Source organism: Corvus moneduloides, chromosome 10 (genome assembly GCF_009650955.1).
Source record: "Corvus moneduloides isolate bCorMon1 chromosome 10, bCorMon1.pri, whole genome shotgun sequence".
NCBI lineage: Eukaryota > Metazoa > Chordata > Aves > Passeriformes > Corvidae > Corvus > Corvus moneduloides.
This window is the reverse complement of record NC_045485.1, coordinates 8,630,539-8,654,056: the sequence shown is the minus strand read 5'-3', so window position 1 is coordinate 8,654,056 and position 23,518 is coordinate 8,630,539. Positions and strand designations below refer to the sequence as shown.

The 23,518-nt window shown below is 45.5% G+C and overlaps 1 protein-coding gene across 2 annotated transcripts in view; it reads right to left on the bottom strand.

Annotated features, from left to right (window-relative positions):
* Window positions 1–23,518, bottom strand: part of SGPP2 (sphingosine-1-phosphate phosphatase 2) — a 33,364-nt gene that overhangs the window by 5,725 nt on the left and 4,121 nt on the right. The window contains exons 2-4 of one of the 2 annotated variants that reach the window (XM_032119903.1): window positions 13,720–13,878; window positions 2,843–3,022; window positions 579–668 (exon numbers count right to left, since the gene is read on the bottom strand). In XM_032119903.1, coding sequence (XP_031975794.1) covers window positions 579–668; window positions 2,843–3,022; window positions 13,720–13,878 — 429 coding nt within the window. The remainder of the gene's footprint in view (window positions 1–578; window positions 669–2,842; window positions 3,023–13,719; window positions 13,879–23,518) is intronic. The other variant, XM_032119905.1, reaches the window with a different exon arrangement.

Sequence of the window (23,518 nt, the reverse complement as noted above, 5' to 3'; positions counted from 1 at the left end):
TATGATTATTTTCAAAGTATTTGTGCATCTCAGTCCCTTAAGAATTAATTTCCTTCCGGCTGAAAACAAGAAACTTGTCATAATATTTTTAAGTGCCTTGTGCCTGTATGGTGACAGGAGACCTGCTGCTGCCCAGCCCCTCCAGGGCAGCTCACCTGTGACTCACCAACCTGCAATTCCTCCCCGGCACTCCCAGTCTAAACCAGCCCCGAGCATTTCTCGCTGAAAACAGTGATACTATTGCACAAAGGGCTTAGCTAAGGAGCAGCGTCAGTTGCCCAAGTGCATTCCTCGCAATTAAAATTTCGAAATGGAGAGCTCCAATTGAGATGCCACCCTGACCTCACCTGGCTCCCTCAGCCCACGCACACCGCAGCCTCTCCATGCTATAAACTTCCTGCGGACTCAAATATCAATAGCCCGAGGGTTTCCTCACAGCTCCTTTGAATGCTCAGCCTGAAATTCAGTGGCACAACTCATCTACTCCTGTAGGGGCAGACCAAGGCACGTCATGTATCACTTGAAGAGTGGGAGATGGGAGTTGCTGTAGGAAAGCAGAGCTGGAGGCACATCCTTACCAGGACTGTGTGCATCCCTGTGTAGAGCCTGCTCAGACACACCAACGTTGAAAACACAAACGCTGCTACCAGGCCAAGCTCGAATGGATACTGTGAAAAGGGAAAAAAATAAGTTAAATACACACATTACACCAAGCAGTTGGACTGACATAAGGATCTCATGCGAGAAGCGGCTCCTGAGTTGTACTTTCCCCAAGAGATTAACGTGACCTGAGACAAGACACCTCCCCCCCTGCCCCAGTCAACATGCAACCCTGCTAGAAGGTCATTTCATTAGCTGTGGTGCCTGCTTTTGGAAGATCTGGTCTCAGTGTGGGGAAGTGTGGGAAATAGATGGTATTTGCAGAATTGTTCCCTACAATACCTATCTGCAAAAACCATGTTAGTGTTAAAGAGCTTAAGAAAAAAGGCACAGCATGCTGTACAAGCCATGCCTGAGGTAGCACTGCAGTCTCAGCTCAGCCAAGGGGATTGTGACAGCTGCGGAGTCTGACCAGAAGTGTGATCAATAGTCCTCGAGCCGTGGGCTGAGTGGGGAGAATCAATGTCTGGGCTGAAACCACAGTCCAGCTATTAGAGCAGTCAGGACTGCTCTTCCCTGTGACACTTAAAGGTTTAGTCATCTTATGAAGGTGTTTTTGCTTAATGCCCTCTCTGAGTAGCCTACAAACATGGAAAGATGCATTTAAATAAATCAACATTTAAAAAGGAAAAAAAAACCTATTTGGTAAAGAATAAGCTTAACATATTAGCCCTTAATGCACTCATTCAAATCCTGAAATTGAGTGGGCTGCTGGGCTCCTTTCAGTCCGTAAGGGAGATCTTTTGTAAAAAAATAAACCAACTCAAAATATAAATAAATGCAATTAACTCATCCAATTTGACACAAAGTCTCCATCTTCTGCCAGAAGCTGACGACTGGCCAGGGTGGCCACAGATCAGCACAAAAATGCTTCTGTGGAAATTCTAAGCGTAACAGCTCTCTTCTGACCCTTTCCCCCAACATACTCCAGCCCCCTGAATAGACAGCTCAGACCCAGCTGCAGATATCGCTCCCAGTTCGTAAAACACTAATTTTCCTGATTTCTCTAAGCCTTTGGAGCACTTACACCCACTTGACTCCTCCCTCAGCAGGCAGCCTGGGAGCTAGTCCAGATCAGTAATTGATGATTAGGGCAGCTTGAGAAGATAGCAGCATAATGTACTGGGAGATTTTTCCATCTTAATAGAGGCAATTAAACAATTTAATTATTTGACAGCAGCTTTATTGTTTCGTGGCAGTTTCCAAGAAGCACAAGACAGCCTGTGAAGAGCTGCATGTCCCACTGGGCACCTGCAGATTGAGGAGGAGAAGGTGATGCTGACCAGGTCTTCTTGGAAGCTCTGACACATGGGAGGATCTGGCCTTCCAGGACTGATAAATATTCCCTCTTATGGCTCCTTGTCCCCATTCCACTGTCAAGCTGCTCTGACCAGTTACCACACAGGGAGCAGGAGCCCTCTTGGTTATATGGGTTTATTCCTTGAGGGGGCTAAGAAACATTCTTAAATACAATGCAGCCAGGAAGTTATTATTGCTAGAGGACAGGAAACACATGCTTGGATTCATAAAACAGAATGAAAATAATCATCATGGAGAAATGAGTTTTCAGGAAATAAACCTCTTAGAAAGATGGTGAGGAAAAATGATGAGACTTCCCCAAGCAGCCCACAGCTCCAGTGCAGCGAAGTTGCTGTTATTTCTCTGACAGCAGGCTTTCCAGTCATGCTGTGTGCTGTTAGTCTAACCCAGGCTAGGGCCAGGGGATTTCCAAGGATGCTTTTCCTTTCATACAGAAACCAGGTGACACAGAGCTCCTTTGGTTGCCCTGGGAGCCAGCATGTCCCAACGTGCAGCATTGACTTGGTGGGCATGGGGTGAGCACAAAATGCTGGCACCTTCCCTCCATGGTCACCCCACGTGCAAAAACACAGTGGACCCACCACACCACAGCAGGGCAGTGCAGCCTGACAGCAGCTCCGAGAGGAGTCTGTGCAAAAGAAAGGATATTTCCACTAAATTTTTTTCTGTGTCTGTAATTGACCAGCCACAGGTAAGCACAGAAAAGAATACGCATCTGTGAAAATAAATGCAGAGCTCCTCTGGAAGTGGCAACAGCTTTGGATTTGCAAGCTTTATGTGGCTTACTGGAAGCAGACACATGCTTTTTTTTTTTTTAATGTATTTTCTTTTTCTTCTTTTGTTTTCTTTTTGTACCCCCTACCTTGTACTGGTTTGTGGTTGCAATGAAAAAGGAGAAGGAGATGGCTGTAGCTGCCATGGCGTGGGTGGACGGCATCCCATACTCTGCATTCGTCCTCATCTCCAGCTTCACAACAGGTGGTGACAGGGGCCGAGGCCACTTCAGGATGTCCTTGGAGACCTGGCCTATGTACATCACTATCTGGGGACAGACAAGGCCACAGGGCTGTCAGTCAGCACAGGCAATCCCCATGCAGCCCACCCAAGAACCACCTGCATTTCAGTGCTTTTTCCTGCAGAATCCACCCCTCCAAGTGCAGAATTTATCCCCTGAATTATTAAAGGGGTTTCCATTAGCTCAGTCAGCGAAGGAAGCAGTGGTTTTGCTGCACTGTGTGGTAACCTGAGCAGAAGTGGGACCAAGAGGAGGGTTGGCTGATGAGATTCAGCAACACAGGACAGTGTGAGACAGACAGCTGGCTCCCACCCCATGCCAGAGAAGTTTAAGTTTCCTCCCTAACCCTCCCAACCCCTCTCCTGTAAGAAAACTGTTGTAAGAGAAATTTTTCCACCCCCACCTTTGAATCACTGCCTTGCCCAGCTGCGTCCAGCACCAGCTCCCCTATTCCCAGCAGCTCCCACTGCACCAGGTGCTGCAGGAGCCCTGCTGGGATGCACCACCTCTGTGGTTATTAAATGACAACCTCGGCATCGTTGCAGAGGCAGCAGAGGGAAAACTGGACAAGCAACATGAGGTACCAGTTCTCCTGCCTAACTCCCCAGTAAAGGGCTTTTATTCCCTGCCTGGGACACCAGAGGCTTAAGCAAGGGCTCCATTAATTAGCTTCCAAGCACAGCAACACGGTACTTTTGGGGGAAGTGTTGCATTCTCAGGTCAGCAAGGGAAGTAGAGGCAAGAGGCAATGCTATCCAGTATCCCTGAGAGGTGCTGCCCATCCAGCCACGCCCAGGACATCCTTGGCTCCTTAGCACCCTCTTCCTGAAGGCAGCAGGCTCTCAGCATCCACAGTGGCAAGATCTGAGAAAAGTTAGCCAGGCTGTCCTGTAGGATGTATTTGCTTTCTGTTGTAACCCTCCTCCCCCTTTAGATAATTGTCATGGGTTAGCAAGCATAGTCTCAGAAGTGATGTTCTTGCAAAGGGGTGCTTACAGCTTCTTCTGTGACCTGACAGAACCTATCAGATGGCCAGTTTGAATATGGACAATTTTTTAAGCCACTTAAAATTGTGACTGCCTCTGTGATCCACACTTAAGAATAGACAAACCCCAGGCAGAGCACTCTCGTTTCCAGTGCTGGGACAGGTGGCTGCGGGCCCCGTGTGGGGGCCGGCGGGCCCAGCCCAGGCCCTGCTCCGGCCGGGCCAGGCCACGGCCATCCTGGAGCCGATGGGCCCTGTTCCACCTGCGGAACCCCCCCACATCCCTGCTGTGGGCAGCTGGAGCGGCTCAGCTCCCCCTCTCCAGTGCGGCCAAGATCCGGCTGAAAGCTGCACTGCTGTCCGGCAAAAGATCATGTAACCAACAGCGATAAGCCACATTCCAGCTGCAAGGCCTGGGTGAGATTAACCCTTTTAGTGCTGTGAAGAGCTGAAAACCTGAGGGAGAAGAAAGAGGAGATGCTTAAAGCTGAAATTCTGTTGTAAAGCTATGATGTATCAGAGTACCCGTTGTAATTTCATGAAGGCATGGGGGGTGGAGCGTTCAACTTGTACTTGTGAGCAAAAGCACTTGTGCTGAGATAAGCAGATGCTGAAGCAGCTGTAATTTGATGAGAAGTTTGAACAGGGAGAGATGGAAGTGATGAGGACTTTTGCTCCAAATGGAAGAGGAGAAGACCTCAGTTCCTAGAGATGCTCCCAGAGATAGTCCTAGAGATGAAGATGAGGAAGACCCTTTGCTCCCAGGGAAGGAGAAGGGCCTCTGTTCTTAGAGGTTAAATGCTCCCAGAGATGGGTGAAGAGAACTTTTGTTCCTGAACGGCTCAACCTTAAAATTGTACCCCAGTAATTCAAGAGTGGACCCTCGAAAGCTGTTGTGGGAAAAGCTGCAAGTTGTGGGAAGGGACTCACATGCGAGCAGAGAACCAACCCAGGTGGCTGCCTCGTTGTGATAATGTTTTCATAGCATGGGCAAGAGAGACTCCTCTTCCTAAATGAACTGAACAAGGTTATTATGGAAGTGGTAAACAGACTGAACATCTCAAGGGTTGTCTTTTTACATTGTCAGTGGGAAAAGGGAGAAAGGTGGGGGGAGGAGAAGAGTTCTGAAGGTGTAGTATGATTTTTTTCCCCCCCCTTTTCTTTTTCCTTATTTTAGGTCTATTAATAAACTTCTTTATATTCTTTATATTCTTGGTGCCTGCTTTGTTTTTCTCCTAATTCTTATCTCACAGAAGGTAAATAGTAATGAGTATTTTGGACCAAGCCACTACACTAAATTGGTGTTTCTGCCTGGTTACAAACCAAACCTGCTACAATAATGTAGCTAGACATAGGCGGAGGAGGCTCTTTAAAACAAAGCAAACCTTTTTCCTTTTCTTTTTTTTTTTTTAATACAAAGATCAGGTTAACTGGTGTCTATCATGAAAGCTCAGTTGCTGTGTGAGACGGCTCGCTCTTCTGCTTCTCATGCTTCCACCAGCAGAGGAGGGGGCTTAAAATAACATCCTTCCCATACTGGTGTTAGCCATCTGCTGGAACAGCAACACAATCACCCACTGCCACATTTGTCACCAGACACACTGCATCTCTCTCTCTCCCATCAGCCATTTAAAAAAGGGCTTCATGTTAAAAGAAAGATGGCAGGATTCACAAGTCCAGGAAAAAGCCAGTCACATTCCTTCATCCTTCTCTCTACAGCACAGCACATGTCAGAGAGTGCTAGACTTACAGTCAGCACCAGAGCCAGGAAAAGTGACTGCTGGTGACTTTGCAGCCTTTATCCCTCATCATATGAATCACGTTACTGCCTTATTATCAGCAGCAGGTGGCACACACCTGGCTGCTCCTACAGACACACACAGCACAGAGGAGACAGTGAACAGCCTGCCCCAGACTGCTCACAGTAAACAAAGGCTCAGGAAACAAACGTCTTTTAAAAACCTACTGTGTGGGTTTATTTAGTTAATGCCATCAGTTTCCAAATGGATGCAGGCACATGTTTCTAAGTTAATTAAATTCCAGGGTTGAAAGAAAAATTACTCTCTCGGGCAGAACATAAAACATTGAGGCTGCCACTTGTGATACCATCTGAGAGGCAAGGTAGGATGACCAGTTTATCAGCAGTCCTCTATAATAATGACTTCCACTTGTGGAAGTATTATTAGCACTAGAACATAAGAGCATTGCAGAAAAGGAAATGAGTCATCTCAAAAATGAAGGCTATGCTAGGACTCCTCTGATGGTGAAAAACAGACTGAATGCTGGAGGTGGGATGGGTAAGCGAAAATACCAGGCATCCTCACAACACACTCCCCTTCCTGACACCCCTAATTAATTCTGACCCTTCTAAGTTTTAAAAACACATTGTATAGACAGTAAGGAGAGATGAGACAACCTCCATAAAACATGACGGGGACTCCAGAATATGCTCAGACCAAGCGCTGATCTCTGAAGCACCAGACCTTTGCCTTTAGTTTACCTGGGTACCGTGCACGTAACTTTACACCAATTGTCCTGGATTATTTGGCAGAAGCAGCAGTTGTGGGTGGGGTAAAACACCCCCCACCAGATGAGCTGGCAGGCTTCCCGAGAGGAGAATGATGGCAGGTGCACCCCTGGAGCCCACCCAGCACAGGTGGTGCTCTGTGTCACCTGCACCCCACGGGCTGCTCGCAGCGGCTGCAGGCGCACGGCACTGCCCAGGCTACGTGCGGGCTCCAGGGGCCGGAGGAGCTCGGCACCGCCCAGGCTCTGCTCGGGCTCCGGGGGCTGGAGGAGCACGGCACCGCCCAGGCTCTGCTCGGGCTCCTTGCTCACAGCGCGGCAAAGCAAACAGCGCATCTGCCAGACCTGCGTGCGGCGGGCAGTGGGGTGCCCTCCCTGGGGACAGCCCTGTGCCACGGGGCAGGGCAGGAGCAGGGCAGGAGCAGCTCCAGTGGGACTGACCTAGCCGTGCCCACCCCCACCCTTCTCTCATGCACATCCATGCCTTCCCAATGCAATAAAAATCATTCTGAAATGATTACGGGTTAAATCCTTGCAACAAATGTAATCGGCAATAAAACCCCCCCAAAACTATAAGCACCTTAGAATCAAGACCTTCCTCAAACTCTGGTGCCTACCACTATAGCTGGGCTGGCCTGTGCTGAGGGCAATAGCCAGGACTCCAGGTGAAGGAAAGGCAAGGCTTTATTGGCACTTTGGGCCAACGGTATTACATTTTACTACACAAAGGCAATTGGCAGTTGCTATAGCAGCAAGACAGCCTCTGTAGTCTTTTCTGAGATTTGCTCTGAGTCATATATATGGTCTATCTCCAAAAATACTTCCTCACCTGAGCCTTTGCATCAGGATAAACAAGACAAGTCTTTGTGTTTTAACAGATCTTGCTTTAGTGAACAATCATAGAACCAAATTTGAGGCATTAACATCCACACAGGTGTGAATACCAATTCATTTGTTCCAACATCTACAGAAGCTCCGTTTGTGGTGAGGGGCTGCTCCCCTCCCTCCGAGCACCATGAAGTGACCTGTTTCCCTGACATTCCCATACCTCTGGTGTCTAAATCAACCATCTAAGAGGAGGATTTTCTCACCTGCAGGTGTTGCCTGGCATTTGCAATGGTTTCCCCTCACTCCTCTCACGCAGCACTACTGTGACAGGAAGCAAGAGCTCCAAAAGCAGATTTACCATAACAGTGCAGACACACATGGAGCAGACAGACACAGCCAAGCCAGTTCCCTATGCCAAGGTATGGCACCGGTGCTGCAGGGTGCAATTTCCCCTGTGGAACATTCCTGTGGCAGCTGCCCAGACCCCGAGCCTGACAGGACTGAGGAAACAGGCTTAGTGCTGCAGGTGTGCTGTGTGTGGACATCCTCCATCATTCCTCCCCTGCCACAACCTCTGCATGGGATGGACACACCTGACCCTCCCACAGGCATAAAAAGATCAGGAGGAACAATTCTTTTTGTATCCTGTAATATTTCAGCTAACAGCAGGAAACCAGATCATATTTGTTTTCTACTTCTGATTTTACAGCTCTCCTTATTCTCATTATTGATCTATTAAAAGGACAAGACAAAATTCTAGAGAAGACACACAGTCAAATATCTTTGACAACAACTTCCCCAAGACTCACAGTGTGGCAGCCTGACTTTGAATCTGCTGGTTTAGCTGTAAAATAGAAACTGTATAATCTGGCTCTAGAAACCCTGGCCTGCAGTACTATGTCATCTTCCCAGAAAGGAAATTTACAGTTTGAAAGTGATGTTACTTTGGGGTTTTTTCACAAGCACCGTGCACTGATAGGAGTGACCAAGCATACTGGAGAAAAAAAAGAAGGATGCACTATTAATAAACCAGCATTTGCAGATTAGTCAAGCAGAAGCAAAGACTGTATGTGGTTGCCGAGGCAGGTATGACTTTGATTTACCATACAGAAATTAAGCCAAGCATCCAGGCTGCACTGTTCTATTCTCAGCATCCCCCAAGTTAAGTGACCAGATAAACACTGCAGCAGATACTAGCTGTGACTGTGTCTCTCAAGCATCACTTGCTTCAGAGTGAAAGAGGAGCAGGGCAAGGAAGAGCGTGTTCTTGCGGAGATACTCCTCCTACCCCCAAGTCAATGTCAGGAACTAAGGCTTGGCTTCAGGAAGGCACACCATGAAAGTCACTGAGCAGCACCGTTGGCCCCTTGCCCTGGTAGCAGCCCAGGTGGAGGAAGCCCTGCAGGGCAGGCACTCCCAGCCTGGGGGCCCTAAGCCACTCTCAGATTGCGTCCTGCTCCCTGTCCCCTCCTAAAGCACCCGGCTCCTCCCCATGTGCCAACAGCAGCAGCCAGGCTGGGATCTTCCTCGAGGCACACACACCTTGTGGGAGAGGGTAGCTGGCTCTGAGAGCTCCAGGGCCTGCCATTTCCAGCATGGTTACTGTTTTCCAGAAAATACACCAACCTTGTGCTGGTTGCACAGGAACTTTTCACATATACCAAGGGTTTGGCTGGGATCAATGGGACATTCAAGGTCGCATTCAGCTGGTGGGATGCTCAAATCCTTGGGTTGTCTCAGCCACGATGGAAGCAGCAAAGCCAGCAAGTAGGTCTCCAGCCCACCACAAGCAGCACAGTATTCACATCACAGCAAGGGGCAGCAGGAGGCAGGGAGAGGGAAGAGACAGCATGGACAGCTTCCTAAAAAAGTTATATACGTATACTTATACACACACACACACGTAAGGAGGGAGGACTTGGTTTTAATTCAGGCTTCAGAAACACAACACCAGAACAAGATTAGTAGAACCTTGAGCCTCCAGAAGCAGAACCAGCCAACACTGTAACACATGCACTCTGTCTTTAAAAGAAGCCTTTAGACAAAACTATAAGGTAGTTGACTATCTTATAACAGGCTTAGAGAAAGAAATTTGGGTCCAGGCTCCTGGTAGCAGGCAAAAGTACTGATCTGGTTTGTCATCTAACATCTAAAACTGGCAAACTGTTACACCTAAAAGTTCTACTGAAATACAAAAGGTTTCCAATTTAGACTTCACCTTAAATGATTCACAGCTTGTCTCAGTTATGAAAGCCTTTTTGGCACTTTTCCTTCAAGGGTGGAGTACAGCTACCAGCTCTTGCAAAATTCCCTTTCAATCAACACTTTATCAGCTTGCATACACCATTTATTTTTGTATTCTGACATGTAGTTACTTATGTGCCTGAATACAGTTTTACATGTTCTTGTGCAGTGCAACATTTGGTGCTTTAAAAAGCTTGGCTTTCAAGTGACTGTGTTTATCAGCAGTTCCAGGCTTGTTCCAGTGGAATGCTGCAAAAGCACTAAAACTAACAAATACATAAGAATTGTTAAACCCAAAGTTTGTTTCCAAGTGTGTTTTCAATCACTGCGCAGCAATATCAGTGGCACCGCAATTGCAGGTAAACTCCTGCTGATTAGGAAACTCCTGGTTACCCTGAGAGGGAGTTCAGAGCTCATCGTTGCTGAGTAACTAAGTGCTGACAGCCTTTAGAAAACTGTTGTTCTGAAAAGCAAGATGGGAAGCTAAACTACTATGGATTCAGACCCAGGACCTTCCCAGACTTGCTGAAGATGTCCCCACCCAGTGCTGCTCAGGGAGCCCCAAGAGGCGCGCACAGCCTGGCATGACCAGACACCCAAACTCTGCCTTCCTTCAGAGGTGCCACCTACCCCTGAGTCAGCAGCTTATCACTGTCACATGCCAAAAGCTTCCACACCTGCCCAACAAAGCCCAGGCTGGCCAGCTTTTATTTATATTGCATAAATTAAAATTTTATAGGCTATAAGGAGGTGTGGCCTGCAGAAAAAAAAACCCCACACAACCAGAAAATGAGATTTCCAGGCATGCTGAATAGCAAACTGAAACAGTAAGTTTTTTTCCAGGTCTCTGCCTTTGAAATTCCACACCAAAATAAAGCTTTTAAACCTGAAGCAGAGTAAAAACTAAAAACCAAACAAACAGAAACAAAGTGATCTTTTACCTCTTGAGCTGAGATGTGGAGTATATTTAAAGTACTTTTAGGGCCTGTGTGAAAGCTATTTTTTGTCTCTGCACTTTCTGGCTGAAATTGAAAGAGTCACAGGCATCAAAGCCTCGCCTGTGCAGTTTCAAGAGTTTGATTTCAAATTGCTGGAGAAGAGAAGCAAAGACACCAGGGTACCCTCATTGCTGACTCAGCACCTTGCCCAGAGATTTCATACAGTTATTTCCTCCATCTGTCCACAAAGGTAAAGCCTGCATATATACTCTGAATCCTCCGAGGCAGGGCACCATGGAAGCACAACATGCTGCTTTTAAGCTGCCAGAGCATCTGGATGCAACAACAGTCAGCATTTCCCACAGCCATCCACCTGAACAGAAAAGCACAGGCAACTGGCTTTGAGGACCCAGGGAGAAGACATTCCAGGGTTCCAAGTCCACCCCTCTACTGCTGCTGAAACATACTCTTTATAATTTTTCTTACTGACCTTCACCCTTCTAGAGCTATTTCACAACCTTTGGCTTCAACTGAAATTATTTATGACTGCCTTATGCATGTTTCTTCTTGTGACTGTACTTTCATTTTAAGAAGCTCCTTCCTTCCCATGGTTTTTGCAGCCAGCCCCATCCTCTCTCCAACTTCATTTTGCTAGAGATTTATTCAAGCTTTCAGTCTCTGCTCAGAAAATAGTCTGTTCTTTAATCATCCCTGGCCCTGCTCCAATTTGAAATTACCTTTCTCAAATGGAGGTGACTGGCTCCACATAAACTATTACAGATAAGATGGCAGGAAGGCTTTGTAAACAGCATTAGTGCTGCTTTAATTTTTAAGGGAAGAAACTCCCCTGATTCATCCCAGGACACTGATATTGTCGTTTCCAACTTGCAGCAGAAACTCACAGGTTTAAGTGGGAAACAGCATAAAATGTACCACCCTCAGCACCACTTCTGTTTCTCCAGAGCTCTCAGATAAGGCCACTTCTCCTGGCCAGTGGTGTCACCCTTTCTGTCACCATCATCCCTGCCAACCGTGTTCCCAATGTACCCGTGTGCTTTGCACCAGGCTCTTGAAAAAGTCATTGCTGGTCCACTCTCTCTCCCTGTTGAAGAGCTTCACCAACAACCTCTCCAGATCCTGAGCATGCCCTTTAAAGGGGAATTACTGCTACCTTTCTCTTAGAGTTCTCCCTTTGATACCAGCTCCTTTCCCCAGACGGATATGAGCCTTCTGCAGAACGTGCCTGGATCCTGCATTTATCCCTTCATGCTCTTCCCAGCCTTCCACTTGCAGCTGTTGTCAGAGACTGCCTGGATTTTTACTTTCATCTAACACAGCTCTTCATAGCCTCACATCATCATCATTCATTCAAAAGCATTTCTTCAAAACTCCATCACCAAAACCCTCCCATTTAGTTAAAGCACAGCTTTGTCCCTCTGATACCTTGGTACTTCCCAGGCAGCTGAGCCAAATGTCACATCCAGGACCAAGGCATCGGAGGCCAGGCTGGATGGGGCTTGGAGCAACCTGGTCTAGTGGAGGGTGTCCCTGCCCACAGCAGGGGGGAAGGAAGTAGATGATTTTTAAGATCCTTTCCAACCCAAGCTGTTCCATGATTTTATGACTCTGTAAGACAGACCAACACCACTTACAGCACCGTGAGTGCCAGTCCCTGCTCACCAGCAAGAAACACCCCCAGCTGAGCATGCCATGACAATAACACATGGCCTGCACAACCATTTTTAGCCATTTCACAATTACATACAATTAATGTGTTTTAAAAATACAGATTGTCACGAGCCCATGTATTTAAATGTTTCCCCTTTTCAGTATAAAATGCAATTCCACAACTCAGTAAGTGAAAAATAATATTAATTATTGTAATATCACGTACTAATTAAGTCAGACTAGATCTGGCCAATACTCAGATGAACTCCTTGCAAGGAAAAGGCAAGGCAAGTCTGCAGAAATGCATGTAAAGAACTCCAAAGGCTCATTTTTTTGAGCAATATGCAAACCCAGAAGGCAGTGACTACCAATTTTCATCTTCTGTGGCACATTTCCAGAAGCTGTAGGTGTACTTCTGGCCAAAAGCCAGCTCTAGTTATATTGTGTCCACCTACTTCTAAATTTCATCTGCAAATTATTTTTCATGTTCTCTTTATAAAATGTATTGACTAAGGTTACTGGCACAGAGCAACTGATGCCTTCTGTCCAAGACCAGGTGCATTTGAAGGGTATGACCCAATTCAAATTGGTTTTATTACTTTTTATGATATTACTTGGTCAAAAGACAGAATATTATTAACCAGAATTGACTAGCTCATGGAGAAGCTTCACTGTAAATAAAAAGACTTGGATATCATATTCAAGTTTATACCAAGCTTCAGTTTCTTGAATCAGTGTAGATTGACAGCTAAACCTCCAGGCTCTGCCACCTGGCAGAGGTGCTCCCTGCCTCCCTTCTCTGTTTTAAAAAGGTTTTATTTGGGCAGCAATATCTGATCAATACAAAGATGAGCAATGGCAGTGACAAAGCAGCCAGACTTGGCCTGAAAGTGCCTGGTTATCTCCTGTTTTTTTGGTGCTACAATGGAAATACATTATTCTGGATACCCCAAACCACATTTGTGAAGGCTGAAGCACTGCCAAAGTCAGTTAGTTTGTGAATGCTCTCACATTAATAAAAATCAATGCTTTTAAGTCTTAGCCTCCAACAGATAACCTGATCTTTCCCTCAAGTGACTGCAGAAGCACCCTGCTTCTTCCACTGCAGCCTGCACATCCCCTTACTATCAGGTTTATAGTAATTCAACCAAGCCAGAACTACATGAAATTAGGCAGAAGAAATGAGAATAAGAGAAAGATTTTATCAAGTGATGAAAAATGATCCCTAAAATACTATGACACATTGGGAAGGAAGTGTTTTCCCAAGTGTTCTGTGCAAACTGTATCAAAAGCAGCTCAATCAGTGACTGTGCTGGAAAAAAAGTCAGTCCAAGATGTGGCAGAGATGAAGAAACCCTGAGTCAGATGATGCCTCTTGCCTCCCGTCTTGGTATTGCAATGCCTCTGCTTCCTAAACATGAGTTATACATGAATAGTGTTGGTCCTTCTTTTGTCTGAAGGGTTGTTCTTATTCTCAAATATTCATTTGCTATGGATACAGAATAAAGGTTTAAATTAAGAATATATATACTTACAGACCAAACAATGATCATTCTTCTAGACACAGAGTGATCTATATTCCAGTAGGTAAATGGAAGGAAAGTGATATAAAAAATCTCTTCACCCAAGGCAGCTGAGAACTTGAACAAGTAGTAGTAGAAGTAGTTCTTCACAATATACTTCTGTGTGCAACTCTGGAAATTAGAGAATTTCGTCATTTTAGTGACTTGGAAAAATATCACAAACATTTAAAATATTTTAACCGCTGCAGTTCCCAGTCCTTAAACCAAACATTTTGTTATAACAAGTGTTAAGAAATGAAGTTCAACTTTTATACTAGAATGAAGCCTGTAGTGATAGTGCAGCTACATTTCCTGCAGAGCAGAAATCTATTCAGACTAATTAAGGTAGCAGTCACATGGACAGAGACTTTCAAGAGATGGGATCAGCCTTTCCCCCAGGGTAATCAGGTGTATTTCATAAAAGGTACTGATGTGCTAAGTTTGAAGTTCCTACATCTGTAGACAAAGCCACCACTGCTTTCCCTGGAAATGCATTTTGAGATAAAAGACTTAAACTGCAATTACTGGACCAATTAATTTAAAATTTGCTGCCAGGTGCAGCTGACAACAGCCCACAACACTTAGTTCTTGCAAGTGTCTCTGGCCCCTGGCTCCCAACGGCAGGATCTCATGGGATCACCCCACACTGAAGCGCCACAGCTGGAAGATTCCCCTCTTACATGGGACTGGGCTCAGCAACCACAGCTGCACAAGCAGATCAAGGGGAACACAAGGCTCTGAATGGGCAGAGAAAAGAGCTGCCCTGTCACAACCAGATTTTCACTCCAATATCTTTAAGTAAAAACCACCATCTTGTCTTATTTAAGCATTACCAGCAGATACCTTGCAAACAGTGGCACTTTATTCATTTTAGTAAGCTAGAGATTTTGTTCGGTCTCTGGATTTGGCAGCTAGATTATTTCATTAGATGTACCCCACCTAACATGCTCATTTTCCCTCTTCCAAAAGGTGACACCCAGCCCTCCAGATCTGGGAGGCCGTACAACAGCACACATTGCTTAGGCCATGACTTTGGCCACTTGTTGAATGTGTCTAGAAAAGGTTTGCTGCTGCTGCTGCCATTTGGGACTAGGACACCACTGAGAAGCCTCACACCCTGTTAGCAGGAGCAACAGACAAGTGAACTACGTTTTGTAGGTACACCTGTCACTTCAGGAAATAAGGAGATAGACAGACAGACATAGATAGACAGGAGTTTTGATTCAGGGGAGGAGCAAAGGAGCCAATCTAGTCTCACTCCATCTTCCCCCAAAAAATTAAAAATATGAATGTTGGCTATGTAAATATAAGATGAAAGAACTTCCTAAAGATGAGAACTGAGAAGGGATCATGAAGGTCTCAGTGTGGACAAAGTAAGTTAAGATATAGCTTTGACATAAGCTTGCAAAACTCTCCAAATAGGAAAACTGTTGTGCTTGGAGCTGACTATGTAACTACTAAAGAGAAACTCTCATCCTACGTGCTAGTGAGAAAACATAAAAATTGTCTAAGGACTCTAGACATGCACTTGTGACTCACTGCAAAAGCTATTAGAAATTCCAGTCTCTTCATCTGCTTTTAAAGCAGAGATGAGGCAAACTGCGCAGAGATGAGGCAAGCTGCACAGAGATGACAAAAGCAAGATGGAAAGAAGTTGCATCCATTCAACTATCATAAAAAACCCCACAACTTAAATTGATTTTTGCATCAATAAACAGAAAAGATGAGTCAACATTTTTTGAAATGCCAGGGTCAGAAGAGTGTTCCCCCATCCACCAGTCACAGAGGTCACAGATGAGTTCCCAGCATCCCTCTAGGATAACAGCTCTATGCTGCAGCTGGCTGCACGACAGAGCAATCAGTCTGCGTGTCTCAAGTCTCTCACTTAGAAAACACCCCCAGAGCAATTAGCAACACCAATGCTTCTGCCTGAGATCCTGAAACTGTATTTGGTGACATTTAACACGGCCCCACAGAAAGCCCTCTTCTGGCACCGCTAACTCCTCAATTAAACATGAGTCTCCAAGGTATTGAGAATTATGTGCTTTTGTGCTTTAGCTCAGAGAGGATCAGACACATCCCTAAGGTAATGCTTTTATACTTGCAGCCTCATGGGATGAGGGATAAAACTTTCTAATTCCAGTAACAGAAAAGTATGGTTTATCAGGTTCTAAAAGAAATATGGAGTTTAAAAAAGTCCTTCCACATGATTTTAAAAACATTTCTTTTTCTTTCTTCCATTCCTTTTCTATCAGAAATCACACACACACACACTGGTTTGGTTGGGTTTTTAACACCTTTTTTTTTTTTTAACTCGACACCAGCAGTTGTGCGCAGCCAATGAGTGGCAGGGGAGAAACAGAGCCTGTTTGTGACACAATGCTAACAGCCACAGGTCAGGCACACAGGGTGCCACAGAATCAATGCACTTGATGTTTGGTAGTGCGGGGTAATAAAGTGATGTTTGCACTTGTTGAGATCCTAAAGCACTGTAAGTACAGCAGTCTCCTCCACGCACCTTCAGACTGCAGTTGGCTCACATTTACTATCTACACCCACTATTTCTGGAGTAGGCAGAGTGCAGTGCTTTGTGAAGTGTCTTCCCTTTTTATTCTCATTCTAACCCCAGTGCAGGAAAATCCATCACTATTATTTGTGTGAACATCTTCAACATTCCCAGAAATTTATTCAATCTCTAATTTTAAGTAACTCCTATCTTTAGACTTGGTTATTCTTAATGCACTCCAATGACCTGATGACTTCCACAATCCCTGAAGTCCTTTCAGCCCTCCATCTCCATTGCTATTCAGCCTGGATCAGAGAGGTTTTAATGGGCAGTGATTAAAGCTGTAGGTAAAGTCACAATTTTTAGAGCACTTCAGAAGCAAGATGTAATAAGCCTCAACAGTAAAAGACACAGAAGACGGGTAATTCCACAAAAATGGCCCTTCTCATCAGCTGTAAAATATCTATTTTGAAAAACCTCAAGTGCTCAGACAGCAAGAAACTCTCATGGATGTGTGAGTCTCCATAAATAAACTACTCAGCTGAAGTATTGGCACAGCAAATGGCTGTTGTAGGTCATGCCACATTTGCAGTCTCTGCACAGGGGTGGGTCACCCACACCAGGTGCTGCCACAGCACCCACCCAATCTCCCTGGAGCATGGGAACATCCCCAACACATTCCTACAGTGCCAGCAGAGCAGGGCACACCAACACTATGTTGGCTCTGGGGAGACAATAACACACAATGACACAGCATAGGAGGAATCCATCATTCTAGAAACAATGTGTATATGTGATGTTTATCCTTCAAGGCTGAAGCAGAGGAACAGCAGCTGAACCACTAACATAATACTTTTTTTTCCCTAAAAGTACATTTTTATTGTATCTGTGCAAAGATACCACTCCTCACAATTACTCTGGGAGATCTCTTGTCAGAGAGCAAAACAGGCCCCAGCTTTTCCTGCCCTGTCTCTAGAGACAAGCTGTGCAGCATCAGACTTCTAAGGCTCCAAGTCTGACCCAGAGATCCCATTAACCAGCACTCTGTTCTCAGCTCTCAATTACTTCGGATCTTTCAGAAGATGTACATGTTTAATTGAAGTTCTTGAAGTCCCTTTCTTCCCTTCCAACAGAATTGCCTTGCAAAAGATTAGGAATTTCCCTCCCAAAGCCCCTAATTATCACATTACATACTTATCACTTTAAGGATTTTTAATGTGGCAAAAAAAGAAAATAAGAGAAGCCACCAAAAATCAGGCACAAAAGAAAAAGCCAAAAGATCCAATCTAGTTGTTGCTGTACACAAAGACAATATAAATCAGACAATTCAGCCCCACAGGACTGCACTGTGTGGAGTAAAACCAGTGGGAAAAAGTCTTCTGGACTGCAGTATTTGGCATAAGCAGTCAGTTTTACATCACTTTATTAACTCTACCCAGTTAATAAAGGAATCTGTCAAGTCAAAACAAAAAAATTAGATATCGGTAATTAGATTTTGGAAAATAAAAAGCAAAACTCATTATCAAAGGCTTCAGCTCTTCCACCCAACTGCACAGCTTCATGTCACACACATTCAGCGTTTCCTGAAGATCCAACAAGCAGCCAAGAGCAGCCAGTAACACTCCAGCACCTATGCATTCACCTTTCCTGGGAGCACCAACACTGCAACCCATGGCTCCATGAGGAAGGAATAGGGTGGCCAGGAAACAGGGGCTGTGGCCCAGTAGGAGATCCTGGTGTGGCCATGAACCCCTTGCTGGGTGCACAGCACCCATGGTAAGGTGAAGGGGGAGCCAGCAAAGGAGGAATACAGAGTCATGGAATGGGTTGCAGAGGTGTCAGGAGACAGCAGGGGCAGGACAAAAGCACACAGCCCACAAAGTACACACAAGGAGCCCCAAGGCATGAAAAATACACCTAACCAGGCTCATACATATGTGCAGATTCCCACTCTGTTTAAATGCTTTAAAACAAGTAATTAATTTTTTAGTCTCTGCAGAACATGAGGCAGCCAGTTTTCAGTAGCTGTCCAGGTTTACACAGTGTTCTTGGAGGGACACCTAGAGCCAACCAAACCCTCAGAAATGTGGAGGTGGAGACAAAAAGAAATCACAAGAAAATCCTTCTTAAATGCCATAAAATTTTGTCCATCTCTGCTGTTGGCAGCAAGTCCTTGTTGACCAGCACACAGAGAGGACACATCCAGCTCCCAGCTGTTGTGCAAACAATGGCAGCAGCAGGCACTCCTGGCATAATGAGCAGGGATGTGGCCTGGAACCATCAGCTGATGCAGAAGCAAGACAATCATTGCATGAGATGTAGCAATGCTCAAGCTTCAAGCCAGAGTGTCACAGCACTTTCAGTGGTCTCAGGTAAAGAACCAGTAGGGAGCCTAAAAACCAGGCAGAATCCTTTCCGCAACTTCTTAACTCATTCGAAGTACCAAAAAAGGCCATTTACATAAAGCCCTCAGCAAGGTACCCCAGCAGAGCAGTGCTGTACAGCCACCAGCACCAGGGACAGCTGTCACGCTAAAAGGGGATATGCTTTGCCAGACCAAAGGCTCAGATCAGTCAAATAGAAAATGGGAAAGGTACATGCAGGTCTCCACCAACACTGTCCCCCTGGGCACAATGCTCATCCAGTTAATTCCTCACACCAGCCACCACATTCTACATCAGCATGTGTTCATCCAAAGTCTCCCCTTCAGCCTGTAAAGGACGGTCAGCTGAGACAGATACACACATCTGTACATCAACACACACCCAGCACATTGAAGCTGCAATGGGTCCAGAACACCGTTAAGACACCTCAGTTGATGTGTGAAGATTTCATTTTTTAATCTTATTATTATTTCCCTTCCACTCTGATTAGTAGTTGGGAGGTAGAGTGAATTATAGGGTTTATTTCTATCTTGCTCTAGAAGTAACATGATTAGCCTCCTTCCTTCTACTGAAGGAACACATATAGAAGTACCAGAATCTGCCAAGTCATTTAAAGTGGAATAACGTAAGACTAGAGTTGACAGAGAACTTGTTTAGACAATTAATAGGAAGAATCAAGGAAAGAAAAATTGATTATGTTGTCTTCCTAAATGAAAGCCATCTTCAAGAAACAAAAGTAAGTCTCTTTCAGATACAAGGGGGAGTGGCTGCTAAGGAGATTGACATTGCTTGTGAAGGAACATGCCTGCAGTCACTGGACGGACAGCCTCACATTTCCTGACAGACAACCTAAACCAAGGCTGGTCCAGCTTGCCCACCAAGGATGATGGCTTACATTCCCATCACTCTGGTGGGAGTTTGTCTAACCTGTCCTTACTGAACCAGAGGTGGAAACTCCACTGCTTGCTCCAGGCAATCTCCAAGTGCTTTGCTCTCCTGCCACCTAGACTGAAACTTTCTTGTTGAAATTTAAACCTATGGCTATTTTCTTATCTACTGCAGACAAGGAACAAATTGTCTCCTTCCTCGGAGGGCTGACACAGGAGAAGGTTGTTATAAGCATTCAAAAAGGACATAACTGTCCTCTCTTCCACTCCCTAATCACCTGGTAATTCTTACAGGGGATACTGAGCATTTTCCAGACACAGCACCTAACATGCCTGTGTTGAATTACAGAGCCCAAAGACTAGATGTGACACTTCAGCAATGCTGAAGGAACAGTCCTGCACAATGTCATTCCTTCTGTGGGCAGTTTTCAGAGGTTTGCCACCAGTGAGCCACGTCAAACCTGTGATATCAGCTTTTTTCCTCCAAGAAATCTCTACCACATCTGTTGTCTTCCATTCTACCGTTGAGTCTACACCTTCTTCAATAAGTATCTGCACCTCTTGAATAGAGGTAAATTTTCAACCATACCTTCAGCTTAACAAGACTATTTGACTTCTGTTCTCATCCTCCAGCCTAACTGCAGCTTCTTCTAAATTCATCTCACAGTCATCATGCCTCTCATGCCTACAGCTCCAGCTAGTGATTTCCACACGGCTATGAAACCTGTTCTGAAGAGACTCTCATCACTTTCCATCAAAAGGTCTCCATCGTGGCACTCAAACTCACAGGCCATTTAACTTCCTATATTCCTTTCTTAGCAGATGCCTGGAGAATTGACATCCATGACTCAGAGAATCATAGATTAGTTTGGGTTGAAAGGGGGCCTTTAAAGATCATCTAGTCAAACCCTCACACCTACCAGCTAATATACTTTGGAGCTTTTGCTTGTTGCTCTTAAAAAGGCAAGACAATCTGACCTTCTCCACACAGTGGTGTCATGGGATCAGACTTATGTTTCACCCCTTTTCTCGCAGTGTAATTTTGAGCAACTCCAACAGGTCTGCCTTCCACCATGATCTTCAGACTTTTGAGCACACACCTGTACGCACCTTTCTGACGTGGAGGGGAATGCCTCTGCGTTTATTTCCTTGCCTGCTCTTTATGGAAAGCTGTTCCTCTTATGGTCATTCCCATTGCTGGAATAACTCCCGAGACGTCCACTTCTTGCACTTTTGTTTTGAATCACTGATGGGTGTTGGCAGCATTTTCCTGCCAAGAAAGCTGCACAACACCAGCATAAATAGGGCTGTGCACTTCTCCTTGAGGAGCTCACCTCCTTCGTTCCCTGAGCCCTGCTTCGCCAGGCAGAGGCTGGGCAGGTTGGACACTACTGTTTCAGCTGCCCTGACAGATGTGGTGGGTGAGCTTCTCGTGCACTTCAGCATCCTCCCACATTCCAGGAAGAACTGGCCAATTCATGCAGTATGGAAGCAATACAGCAAGAGAGGCAGGAAAGGGAAGGGCAGAAGGAAAAGCCTTCCTTCCTGCCTGTTTTACAGTGGAAGAACAGGTCTATTTAATTTCATTTTAATTTAGGAGAATTAGACTGCAATTTTGTGAGGTGCAACACAGAGCTTACACCTGGAAATGTCTGAGGAAGGTATTTTAAGGATTAGGTAGCACCAGTGTCTGTGGACAGAGGGAGGAAAACACAAGTTAAGAAACAGAGAAAGCAAATTACAGGCGGTTCAGAAAGATGGGGATTCCAGCTTCAAAATAGATATCAGATTCCTCTGAAACTCAACTGTACTTCATATTTCCAAAGGTACAGTGTTACTAAAACTGGTTTTGGGTAGAAGGATGTGCCACAAAACAGCAGTTTTCCAATTGCACAGCATTAGATGGCCCCCCTGCCCACACACCTACCCATCTCCCTCAAGCACCACCACCTCTTAGCTTTGGCTTCCTGCCAAAACCAAATGAGTCAGGGTGTTACCAGGGTTGCTGGATACCCAAGGTGTTCTGCAGAGATACTGAGAGGGAGGAATGGGAAGACTCTCGCTCGCTTTTCCCTCAGCACACCAGGTCTGACGAGATCCTCAACAGAAGCTTAACCTAACCTAGTCCAACCCAACAGAAGTTTACAGGAATGGCCAATGACCATGGAGAACCAGGACTTCACTGTTACATTTCTTTTCAGAGCAAAGAGCTTGTTCTCGCTCTAAGATTTTATTTCAGAAATTAACTACAGCCTGGAAGACCCCTGTAAGGAGGAAGGGACATGTTCAAATTGCAGCTGTGGCTGTGGAAAGGCAAATGGGAGGACACCTCAGCAGCCAGCCTGCCCCTGGGAGAAGAGCTGCAGATAAGATGTTCTTAACTCACTTGCTGCCTCATTATTAGTTGCAATTAGTGCAGGCCATGCCAATGTCAGCTCTGTTTCTGATGGAGAAACACACAAGGAGACTGACATGTAACCTGATGTTGCCAGCAACTGCTGCTTCAAGGATCTCTGCTGGATCTCCTACCCCACTGAATGAGCCACTCTGTGGCTGCAGCCCCCTTGGCACAGCACTGTAGGAACTATTTGGCAGGTGCTTGCAAGCTTCAATACTTCAGTCAGTGCCAGTTCAATTCTCCCCCTGGCACCTCACACCTGCAAGTGACATGGGGGTCAGCTGCCCTTCCATAAGGATTCCCTTCTCCTCCCTAGACCCTTCCTTCAGTCTTTGGTTTACCCTGCCCTCTGCTTCATGCCACTCATCCTGGTGGGTGGGCTGTATATTTGTCAGGGAACACGTTCCTCACTAATATCTCTGGGCCCTTCCCCCTGCAAACATCCAGGCTTCACTCTTGTGGCACAACTGAGGTGTCTGACACTGACTCCTCCTGTAAAATAAAGTACCCCAACACTCTCCCTTTGCAAAGGGAGATGGTAATGGGAAACACTAAAGGCAATACACCTCATTAAACTGGTGGATATAAGTAAGCAGTTATAATGCCATCCAGTGGAGCAAGCTGCAAAGGGGTAACAATGACCTGGCCTGGGGTGATAGTGACCACTTCCTGTGTGTCAGAACCCACAGGCTCACGGAACCCTATTAACAGTGGTTTGCAATTGCCAGCTGTCTTCGAAAGGAAAGATTAAACACATTTTTTGTTTGTTTTTATATCTAGTAATAAATATTCCAAAATTTAGTGATAAAATAAAACAGTAATAAATCAGCAATTTAGCTCCATTTAAAAGCATTACATCTAGACCAATAGGAGTTTACCTTGGGAAACTAAATTACAGGTGCTAACTACACTGAACTGATATGAAACCCTTTAAATCAGGAAAGTGAACAGACATTTTAAACAAAAGTTTCATGATTTAGACAACACTACCTGTACCTTCTAGACCTCAGATTTACTTGCCATAGCAGTCATTAGTCACCTTCCACTGCCCAGATGACCCATACACATTCCCTGCAGAGCAGAAACACAAGGCAAAGTGAAAGAAATGGCTGTCCAAAGGAATCTCCCAGAACACATTTTCTCTGTCTTCTTATCTGTTAAATCTACTCCTGTTCTCCAGAGACCCAAAGGAGAAAAACGACTGCAAATTAGATTTTATCATTCTGGTTGATATCTGAACTAATGGCCCAAGACATTCAGCAGAATTATAAAGAAGTAAGTGGCTCACCTCCAAGCACTGGAATTAATCCTAGGATCCTGACAGCTCCTCATTACAAGGTCCAGTGGCCTCCAAAAAGATGACTCAGGCTGTGAGCCAGGAAGCACTAAGTCATGAAGCACATCATCATCATTGGTGTAAGGACTCAGGCTGCCAGCACGGCCCCTCGTGTGCCCCTGTGCCAGCACCGCCCCTCGTGTGCCCCTGTGCCAGCACCCACCCAACCAGCAGCCACTCTCTCAGCAGCAGGCACTACACAGGATATCTATTGCAATCAGCACAGCTTCACAAACTTTTGTTAGCTTCAGGTGTTTCTGC